The 11,719-nt window shown below is 44.3% G+C and overlaps 1 protein-coding gene across 1 annotated transcript; it reads right to left on the reverse strand.

Moving 5' to 3' along the window:
* Positions 1-2,226: 2,226 nt before the first annotated feature.
* On the reverse strand, positions 2,227-4,028 carry GPR12 (G protein-coupled receptor 12). The gene is made up of 2 exons (XM_044292668.1): positions 3,837-4,028; positions 2,227-3,234 (listed from the first exon to the last, which is right to left on the reverse strand). Exon 2 carries the CDS (start codon positions 3,223-3,225, stop codon positions 2,227-2,229), a length of 999 nt encoding a protein of 332 aa, XP_044148603.1. The 5' UTR covers positions 3,226-3,234; positions 3,837-4,028.
* Between the last annotated feature and the right edge of the window lie 7,691 nt (positions 4,029-11,719).

The raw sequence follows: 11,719 nt of genomic DNA on the forward strand, positions 1-11,719 counted from the left end.
GGTGTATGATGCCCCTTCTTCGCCAATCGTTACGCCCCCATTCTCTAATGAAGGCGTAACAGCTGTTAATGTGATACGGGCAACCAGAACGCAATGCTCCTACAATGCAGAATAAACCTGGAATGTGAAGCAGAACCATTCCGGACTGCCATCAAGTCCAATCTCAAGAAAAGATTCAGTCCCATTTAGAAGAGCCCTATTTCAATCCTTGCCCTTTACATCACTGGGGAAAAGGGAAAAAGAATGTATCTACTCCAGTGCAGCGACAATATGTTGCCATAGCAACTTGGTTGCTGTGGACGATTGCTCCACTTTTTCCTTTGCACCAGTTTGGATAATTCTCCCGTTATCTTCTGTTCTGAACATGTAAAATAATTAACATTTTAAATACCAAGCTATTTTCTATCCTCTATTTTACATACTCATTGTAAACAAAAATAACGTGGATTTTTTTTTTTTTACTATACAATGTGCTTGTTCTATTGCAATTTTGGCATTTAGTCATTAATTTTAAATATATATATATATACACACACACACATACACTCTATAGAACAGAGATGCTCAACCTGCGGCCCTCCAGCTGTTGTAAAACTACAACTCCCACCATGCCCTTCTGTAGGCTGATAGCTGTAGGTGTCCGGGAATTATGGGAGTTGTAGTTTTACAACAGCTGGAGGGCCGCAGGTTGAGCATGCCTGCTATAGAACATAATATATGCTTGACACACACACATACTAAAAAGTGCATGGCTGTATTACACTATATTCGCCACAGACATCTTCTAAGTGGGATTGGATCTTTTGATTCATGTTGTCCAGCAATCATACAGCAGTATTCAGCACTGGTCCATCAGGTGGGTGATGGGGAATTTATATAGAAGATAGAGCCCCAAAGTTATAACCAAAATGTGGTTCACCACAGACTTCCAGGCAAAAAAGCCCTTTTTTTCACCTGTGTACAAAGGTAGCACGGCCATCATGGGCGGACAGAAGAGGGCTCCTGTACAAAAACAGTAAGTATGGGTCCCGAACTCTCCAATATTTCATCATGGAGCAGCCCCATGTATGTCTCTCGGACAATACATGTCTAATTGTAAGATGCAAACTGTATTACGCAAATACATGGAAGAAAAACTTATAGGTAGCTACTCTGTTAGTTAATATCCAACACATAAAACAGCCTTGAATCAAGACTAGGGATAGTGGCCAAACCAGGGGCCTCCATCTGTAGACAGCTATTCCTCACCAGGTTGGGTGAGATGCCTTTGATCCAGCTCTCTATGGGATTCTGGTTCTCCAAGCAGAGATCCAGTAGTTACATTCAATGCTCCCTGGGACACAAAATTATACAAATTAGTCCCAACCCATTAAAGTGCCTAGAGAGACAATTTTTTTTTTTCCCTTGTATACAACCTAAAAAATATTGGGCAGGTGCACTGGTTGCTCATGTAGACCCAGATGAACTAATGTTTCTGTGCCTAGAATGTCTAAAAACTGGCGCAGCTAGGGTTTCTCCAATTTTTTGGACTCATCCAAAAAGGGGATGGAGCTCTGCAGGACACGGTATGATTTTAATTGAAAGGGGTGCGACTTAACATGTACAGTAAATTTGACCATCATTGCGGCATATCAAACTAAGCCAACCAATAGTTGGTATAGTGTCAGAGAAAAATGTCCATCCTTGCACCACAAGTATCATCCAGCCGGAGCCCTTGTGATAAATCTGGTGCAGGTCTAGACAGCCAAAATATAGGGATCTGTAAATCTGCCCCATAGATGTTCACCCCTATGGCCATTTACCATGTCCATTGCTTACCAACATCTGATTGCCTATGAGGAGCCATATGCAGGTTCATGTTCACGGAGGAACCTCAACTTGGGCTTCCTGTAAAGAGGAGTCAGACCAGGCTTAGAAAGCTGCTGTTATAATTGCTGCACACGTACAAACACATCAATTATATCCTTCTGAAAACCACAGAACCTGAGTAAATGACACCTCAGATAGTGTTACAACATTAGCTCTTTTGAAATAGATATTGCACAATAGCGCCTTGACTTAATACATTGATTTCCATTTATGAAATGGACTGATCCCTTTAATGCCACGTCCAAATGTCTTTGAGCACGTCAATCCCAAGCGTTATCTACACCGTCAAATTCCTTTTTTTTTTTTGCGTATGTACGTAAAATTACTCCACCCAACACAAGAACACCTTCTATATAATCATACGTCACTGGGCGACCTGGCTCGTTGAGACACACTAGGTGGGATACAGCCACAGCATATCAACCACAAGGCTTTCTGGATTTCCTGGTTCCGGAACGCGTAGATGACAGGGTTGATAACAGAGTTGTATGTAGCTGGCAATAGCGTGGCGTAGGTGTAGATGGAAGGGTAGGTATAATCTGCTATCAATGAATACAGAGTGAAAGGCATCCAGCAGGCCGCAAATGTCCCCAATATGATGGCCAAGGTTGATATTCCTTTGCGGGTGGTGACGTAGTGAGAAGTAGCCAGGAAATGGTGCTGTAAGGCGATCTGATGAGCGTGCCTCATTACTATTTTGCAGATCTGAATGTACAATTGGAGCATAAGTGCAAACATAAGCAAGAAGGATACCGAGAGGACGGCGGCATTATTTTTAGTGAGCGGCCTGATGACGCTACAGGTGGATTCATCCTTAAGGCAGTTCCAGCCCATGATAGGCAGCAGACCAACACACGTAGATGCTCCCCACAGGAAAATGAGCATGACATAGGTGAAGGTGACTGTCCTTTCCGAATTATACGTCAAAGCGTAATAGAGAGATAGGTAACGGTCAACCGTGATGGCCAGCAAGCTGCCCACCGAGGCACAAAAAGAAGCGGCTATCAGTCCCACCGTGACCAGCTTCGCTGCTTCTGACTGAAGAAGATATGCAAAAATAAAATTGACTATTAGTCCCAAACCTGCTAAGAGGTCCGCCAGGGCCAAACTCCCAATGAGAAGGAACATTGGGGCTCGGAGGCTTGGATTATGGAAGATGATAAGGACCACAATAGCATTTTCACAGGAGATTAAGGTTCCCGATGTGCAGAGAACAATATCCCATGGGTTGACTATAAGCTCTGGCTCTAGCACAGGAATCAAGGAGGAGTCTGCCGCTGAGATATTCTCTGGAGAACTGGCATCTATAGGATCCTGAGGCGGCCAGCTTATATTAACCTTCGTATCTTCATTCATTTTAACCTTCTTCAATAAAAAGACAAGGCTTTAATGCACGTAGTAGAAGAAGAGCAGAGGAGAATGAGAACATGCAATCATCTGCTACCCTACCAGGTCTGACCTACATGTATGCAAACTAACCATTAGTGGTGCTGAGGGGAGATAAAGAAATCAAGGGTGACCACAAATGAGGAGATCTTCCTAAAATAATTTAATGACACCCACCTAGCTAACACAGTTCTGCAGATTATACAATGCATCCAGTATGTATCACCTATCTTGAGATGCCCTGATACATATGCTCAGTGGGTAGGGGTTTGGCCAATTTGTGATGCCCCTGAGAAACCTTGGGGAGAACATGAGGTTTGCTACCTGCCAATTAAAACAATTTGCCCATCATAGTGTATGGGATGAGAAAATTTGCAGATTGGGTGGTTCAGTGAATAAGGGGACCTTCTCTAAGGTTAAATCTAAATGATGACTATCTAGTCTGCATCAATGTATGAACCAAAAAAAAAAGATGGAAAAACCTTATTGTGCTATGGGGATGCACAGACAGGCTCCATGCATGAGACCCTCTGTAGGATGAAGGAGGAGGTGGTGGGGGAAGCATCTCACACTGTACTCACCTTGAAATCCAATCGCTTGGATCCCCAGTGCTGATGTCCTATGGTCCTGAGATGGTACAGGTTGCCCGCTGGCCCCGCATCCTCTCCTCCTGCAGGGTGATGATGGGTTGTGAGGTTTTGGCTTCCTGCAGGAGGGGGGCTGCAGGTGGGTGTATAGCGGGCGTCGGGCTGTCAGCTAAGGCTTCTTGCCGGGCACACATAGCGATCACAGCTGCCGCTCCTGCTGCCTGCGCGAGGCAGAAAGGGACTGGGAGTCGGGCACGTCGCGCTTGCGCGCACCCGGTTGCTGCGCGCGCTCGCGGCTCTGCTGCAGTGTGCTAGCGAGGGTGGAAAACGCTAATTGAGAGAGATTTTAATGCTTGTTAACCCTTGCATGACATGTTTCTGGGCAAGGCAAGTGACAACTCTACCAGAAGGTCACCAGCAACCCGGTGAAGACACAGCAGCAGAAAGTAATACATGTCATCTGGTCTAATGTGCATCATAGATGTCAAAGATGATCGCTTGTGTCTTACTGGAGTTAGCAGTGAAAGGAATATGATGGATCCTATGGAGTTCCATGGGATTAGGATTGCCACATTTCCCAACAAAAAATACAGGCCACGTTAAGCCACACCCCACAGGGGGTGTGGTTGTGTGAGCATGGCTGAACATGGGGTGTTTAAAGGCGCTATGTCATAATGTGGCTCCTAGTATTAATAATGGCCCCATTAGTGCCCCCAGTAATAGTAATGCCTCCATTAGTGCCCCCAGTATTAATAATGCCCTCCAGAATTAATAATGTCCCAATTAGTGCCCCCCCAGTAAGGCCGTTCCGTGCATTGGGGACCGCAATTTGCAGCCGGGACGGATCAAGAACATGCTCTATTTTTTTTCAAGTGAATAGGTCCACATCCATGATGCGGGGAACACACAGCCGTTGCCTGTATATTGCGGACCCGCTGTTTGCAAGCCGCAATACGGCCACGGCTGGGCAACGGCCGTGTGCATGAGGCCTAATAGTATTTCCTCCATTAGTGCCCCCAATAATAGTAATGCCTCCATTAGTGCCTCCCAGAATTAATAATGCCCCATTAGTGCCCCCAGTAATAGTAATGCTCCCATTAGTGCCCCCAGGGTTAATAATGCCCCTATTAGTGCCCCCAGTAATAGTAATGCCCCCATTAGTGCCCCCTGAGTTAATAATGCCCCTATTAGTGCCCCCAGTAATAGTAATGCTCCCATTAGTGCCCCCCAGAGTTAATAATGCCCCTATTAGTGCCCCCAGTAATAGTAATGCTCCCATTAGTGCCCCCCAGAGTTAATAATGCCCCTATTAGTGCCCCCAGTAATCGTAATGCCCCCATTAGTGCCACCTGAGTTAATAATGCCCCCATTAGCGTCCCCCAGAATTAATAATGCCCCCATTAGTGCCCCCAGTAATAGTAATGCCACCATTAGTGCCCCCAAAATGAATAATGCCCCCTTCTCTGCTTGAGGGAAAAAAAGAACACAAATCCTTGCTCATCAATTTGATTGCACCGCTGTGAACACTCGCTGGAAGCTCAGGACAGGACCTGAGAGACGTCATCACTCTGGAGCACAGGTCCTGTTCTGAGCTTCCGGTGAGCAGCGAGTGCGAGCAAATGGATGAGGTGAGATTTTTTTCTTAATACAAGTGGGGGGGAGGGAGTTAAAGGCTGTACTAACGAGTGCTCCACAATAGAAGCGCTCATTAGTAACAATCCATATAGGAAAATATGGAAAAAACTACCTGGCTTGGCAGGTGAGTTACCGGCCAGGTGACAACACTACATGGGATTCAAAATGAAGCAGAAAGTCCTTAGCTTTAGGTTACATGCACGCGAACGTTGTTTGTTTCCGTGTCCGTTCTGTTTTTTTTGCGGATAGGATGCGGACCCATTCATTTTAATGGGTCTGCAAAAAATGCGAACAGCACACCGTGAACATGTCCTATTTTTGTCCGTTTTAAGCATTGTTACAATGGATCCGCAAAAAGAAAACTGATGACATCTGTATGCCATCCGCCCTTTTTGCAGATCCATTGTAACAATATCAGCACTTCGAGAATTTGCGAATATTTAGAATATAGTGATATAGAGGGTGGGCCATTTATATGGATACACCTTATTAAAATGGGAATGGTTGGTGATATTAACTTCCTGTTTGTGGCACATTAGTATATGTGAGGGGGGAAAGTTTTCAAGATGGGTGGTGACCATGGTGGCCATTTTGAAGTCGGCCATTTTGAATCCAACTTTTGTTTTTTCAATAGGAAGAGGGTCATGTGACACATCAAACTTATTGGGAATTTCACAAGAAAAACAAAGGTGTGCTTGGTTTTAACGTAACTTTATTCTTTCATGAGTTATTTACAAGTTTCTGACCACTTATAAAATGTGTTCAATGTGCTGCCCATTGTGTTGGATTGTCAATGCAACCCTCTTCTCCCACTCTTCACACACTGATGATGTGTTTCCCTCTTTATGCACTGAAGCTGGCACGTTCCCTGAGTTTTTCCAGCAAGATGGTGCACCACCACATTATGGGTGTCAGGTCCGAGCATTCCTAGATGAACAGTTTCCTGGAAAGTGGATTGGTCGTCGTGGGCCAGTTGAATGGCCCCCAAGGTCTCCCGATCTGACCCCCTTAGACTTTTATCTTTGGGGTCATCTGAAGGCAATTGTCTATGCTGTGAAGATACGAGATGTGCAGCACCTGAAACTACGGATACTGGAAGCCTGTGCTAGCATTTCTCCTGCGGTGTTGCTATCAGTGTGTGAAGAGTGGGAGAAGAGGGTTGCATTGACAATCCAACACAATGGGCAGCACATTGAACACATTTTATAAGTGGTCAGAAACTTGTAAATAACTCATGAAAGAATAAAGTTACTTTAAAACCATTGTTTTTCTTGTGAAATTCCCAATAAGTTTGATGTGTCACATGACCCTCTTCCTATTGAAAAAACAAAAGTTGGATAAAAAATGGCCGACTTCAAAATGGCCGCCATGGTCACCACCTATCTTGAAAACTTTCCCCCCTCACATATACTAATGTGCCACAAACAGGAAGTTAATATCACCAACCATTCCCATTTTATTAAGGTGTATCCATATAAATGGCCCACCCTGTATATTCGTAATGACGAATATTCATATATTTTTTTTTTCAACACCGTACACATCAGGTGATCATCCCTCCCTTCTTCTAGCTTTTAAGCCAATGAGAAGGCTTTGTCACAGCTTAGCAACATCCCTAGCAACCAATAGAAAAGTTGCCTACCCCTTACTATATGAATAAGACACTCCCCAGCAGCCATTTTGTGGAGTTTCATGTGAGAGAGAGGAGCTGAATACTGCGCTGTGCTATTTCAAATTACATTCCAAATCACATATAAATATTCCTGATAGTTTAGTGTTAGATAGTAATAGGGAATTGTGTAGCTGAGAGGGTCCAGTGCAGGGTGTAGTGTAGGTTCTAGAGATAGTTAGCTGAAATATACAATCCATACAGTTAGTGTTAGGGCTCGTTTATACGACCGTATGTCCTTTTTCAGTGTTTTGCGGACCGTTTTTCCTGGATCCGTTTTTCCGTTTTTTTTTTTCAGTAGTGTTTCCAGTTCCGTTTTGTTTTTCCGTATGACATATACAGTATACAGTAATAACATAGAAAAAATTGGGCTAAGCATAACATTTTCAATAGATGATTCAGCCAAAACGGAACGGATACGGAAGACATGGGGGGTACATTCAATATGTGTTCTGTTTTTTTTGCGGACCCATTGACTTAAATGGAGCCACGGTATGTGATGTTCTAGGACATGTTCTGTCTTTCAACGGAATGGAAAAATGGAAATACAGAAACGGAATGCATACAGAGTACATTCCGTTTTTTTTTGCGGCACCATTGAAATGACTGGTTCTGTATACGGAATGCAAAAAACGGCCCGTATACGGAACGCAAAAAACTTTCGTGTGAACGAGCCCTTATAGTGTGTGGCAGGAAAATAAATGTGCAATGTGCATGCAAGAGAGATTTCTCTGCTGTCCATACATACATACTACAGAAATAGTGCTGTGATGTCACAGCAATTCTAAATTCAACAGTCAGTATTAGGCCTCAATTTACGGAACGGGCGGCCCATTGTAGACAGGACTATTCTTGTCCGCATCACGGGCAAGAATAGGACATGCTATATTTTTATTTCGGGGCCACGGAACGGAGCAAAGGATGCGGACAGCACACGGAGTGCTGTCCACATCTTTTGCGGCCCCATTGAAGTGAATGGGTCCGCATCCGAGCCGCAAAAACTGCGGCTCAGGTGCGGACCAAAACAACAGCTGTGTGCATGAGGCCTTATGTTGTCAGATCTGATTAAAGGTGAAGTTGTATGTATTGCGATAAAATATTCGAATCAATAGTGGCAATTTGCGCGATCTCGAATACTTTGAAAAACGATCTGCATATAAAGCTTATGTTATGACATGCATGGAATTTTAATCTAAAACAGTGCTGTAATGTACAATTACTTACCGTGATCAAGAGTTCTTCCTCACTATCTCGAAAGTTGCTGCCAACCATTTTTATCACTTAGGTAGCTAATAGTGCTACGCATAAAAGCACAATCAAAAACAATATCACGGAATCACGAATATTTGGCGAATATTCGCCTAAATATTCATGATATATCGCAAATTCGAATATTGCCCCTGCCACTCATCACTATTCTTGACCACAGCATAAGCACAATTTCCGGGCGGCCGTACCCTAAAGGTACGACTTCTCTTTTTTGAATTCACTCCTGGCTTTGACGTCCAAAACTACTTGCAAAAACCTGACCGCATGGCCGTAAACTTACTGAGATGTTGGCTCCTTAATTTCCGAGATCATTTGAGTTTCAACAGCCTGACACCTATATATAATCAATATCCCATTAATGTTATTGATGGAAAATCCCCTTTAAGTGGATATTGATTACTTAGGCCGTGTTAGAGGTCAAGTAAGCAGTGCTGTCCAGTCATTTCCACAATCTCACGTATTGTGACTTAGGTTAGGTCTACACGACGACATTTGTCGCGCAACATTTTGTTGCACCAATGTCGCGCGACAGTTTTTTTAATGGCAGTCTATGGTGTCGCACTGCAACATGCGACATGCTGCAACTGCGACAGTCGCAGAAAAATCCATTCCGAATTGATTTTCTGCGACTGTTGCGTCTCAGCATGTTACAGTGCGACAACATAGACAGCCGTTATAAAAATTGTCACGCAACATTGGTGCAACAAAATGTTGCGCGACAAGCGTCGTCGTGTAGACCTTACCTTAATGTGGCCATGCACATTATTTTTGTGTCTCAGCTAGGGTGGCCAGACGTCCGGTTTTAGGCCGGACAGTCCGGTTTTTAGACTTCTGGTCCTCCGTCCGGCGCAGAAGTCCTCCTTTTTTGTTGTTAACAGGGTGATGGGGAAGGCGGGTCTGCTGACTCTGCTCAGACATGGTCACTTTAAGTAATTGGCAGGAGGAAGGGCCTGGAAGCACTGTGCGCTGACTTCGCAACGTTATCAGCGCTGCAGCTGCACCGGCCAGTTCTGGGAAGTCTGGAACAGAGGAGCGATGTCCAGGACGGGACCTCACCGATGCGGGCAGCCTGTAGAGAAGCGGCATGTGCAGCCAGGAGCAGAGCAGGTTTGTTCGGGAAGGTGTAGGACGAGCTGCTGCTGGGGGCTCCCTGTGAGGCTGAGTGCGGCACCTGCACAGTGTAAACTTATCCTGGTGCCTATATTTACCCATAACGGGGGGCACCGCTCTATCCACACATCGCCCCCATCGTGCCAGACTCCCTCCCCACCTTCCTCTTCTTCATGGAGAGAACCCGGCCGGCGATAGGGGCATGGCGGGTCTTCACAGATGTGGGCGTAGTTTATTGGTTTGGGGGCATGGCCGGTGAGGTCCGGCTTTCTTAAGGGAAGCCAGGGGCCACCCTAGTCTCAGCCAATAGCTGTCTATCCTATCCTCCCATATAAATGCATACTTGGGTCTTATGTAGGGAAAGAGGGGAGAGAGCCACTCCTCTGGCAGCAGCTTGTGTCCTGTGAACAAAAGGACTGAATCCAACATGCCTGATCCGTATCTTTCCCAACATTGGCCTTTATGGGAGAGTGAAGAGACCCCATACAGATGGGGTCAAAATCAGTGTTTTCAGCCTATACACATCTCATGTATATGGTGAGCTTTATTTTCCCAGTATTTGTGCATGAGGTATGATTCCCCCCGTTCCTCATGGCCACTGGCTCAATATCCCAGACCACACTGTCCAGATCTAATGCATAGTAACAGCATACTGGTTTTCCTGCTATCAGTTGACTTGGTAGCCCTGCTCCTGTGGGCATTTCACTATTACACCACCATGCAGGCCAAAAATCAGCCTTCAATAAGCTATGTGATTGAAAGGAGAATCTGATTATGGGATGTTCATTCTCTGAATGAAGCGCTGTCATATGAGTCAGTGAAATCAGCTGTTTCTGTCGAGGAAGTTTTTAAAAGAGATGGGAAAATAGTTCTGAAAATTATTACAAATTCATTTCTAAAGATGTCCATGCACATTAAATAGAAGTTGGTTGATGGTTGAAGAAAATATCATCTGGAGAACAATTGCACCTACACATTTCAGTCCATACTGGCCATTACAGCTGTTCATACATGTTGTTCCGGGTGAAGGACATAAAATCTTTCTCTTTCTCTCTCTCTCTTCTTTTTTATAGAAATATCTTTGGAGACTAACAACTATTGGGTGAAAGCACAATTTCTTTCCAGAAGATGAAGGCTTGTCATTGGTGTGCTAAAACAATGATTCATTAAAATTCACCCAATGAACAACCATTTTGTCTGGAATTGCTTGTTTGATTAACTTTAGACTATAGTAAAAGGGTTGTACCAAGATGTAAACTTGTCCCCTAACCACAAAATACGGGGTAAGTGTCTGATTGGTAGGGGTCTGACTGATGGGACCTTCACCGATCATGAGAATGGAAGGAGAGAGTACCTGACCCCGGTTCTCCTGATGAGTGGGCATTGGACACTCACTGACGTTTATCCCCTATCCACATGTTTAAAGCCCCTTTAAAGGGGTTATCTGAGACTAAAAAATGCCCCCCATATGCCAGGGCCCCTCACACTGAATATACTTTCCCCGCTCCCTGCTGCTTTTCCCCGCGCTTGGATGAAAACATCAGGTGTAGGGGGGGAGTCTCCCTAGCGTCATCCGCAATGCTAGTGAGGCTCGTCCCCGTCCCTGTGGCAGGCGCAGGACTATGAAATGCCTTTTGCACTGTGGCATTAGAATAATTTTTATATCTCTGACTTTTTAGTCTAACCAGACTGTCTATTATTCTGTAATTCCTCTAGGTTTAAAGAGCACACCAAATGTTTGAAATAACTTCTCTATTAACGTCAACATTTCTCCATATATAACAATGCCGCCTCCGCAGCAGATAGTCCATGTACAAAACACGTGTTGACTAAAGTATCATAAAATGGCGGTATGCATAGGATGGTGGTTCAACTGTTCAATCTTGTCATTCAGCATAAAATGGTGGATATATTTCTCTCTTGAGTATCTGTACTCTCACTTTAAGTTATTTAAGCAATTTATGATCTCTCTGAGAGGTATATCTGAGGTTAACCAATAGTTCACTCGCTCTACTTGGTTTGCAGTTTGTTCTATACAATTCGCATTTGTATGCAATTTGTTTGGATTGCATGATTGTATGGCTCAGTAGTTTATTTGTATGCAATTTAATTTGTGGTTTGGTGGAGCTGTAAGTAACCATACATATAACCAGTTCAGTATACAGTTCTAATCACTATATTAACAGTAGGAACA

This window comes from Bufo gargarizans, chromosome 1, assembly GCF_014858855.1.
Source record: "Bufo gargarizans isolate SCDJY-AF-19 chromosome 1, ASM1485885v1, whole genome shotgun sequence".
NCBI lineage: Eukaryota > Metazoa > Chordata > Amphibia > Anura > Bufonidae > Bufo > Bufo gargarizans.

Bases quoted from the DNA above. Each gene is read 5' to 3' on its own strand.
- GPR12 (XM_044292668.1), bottom strand. From the start codon at position 3,225: ATGAATGAAGATACGAAGGTTAATATAAGCTGGCCGCCTCAGGATCCT.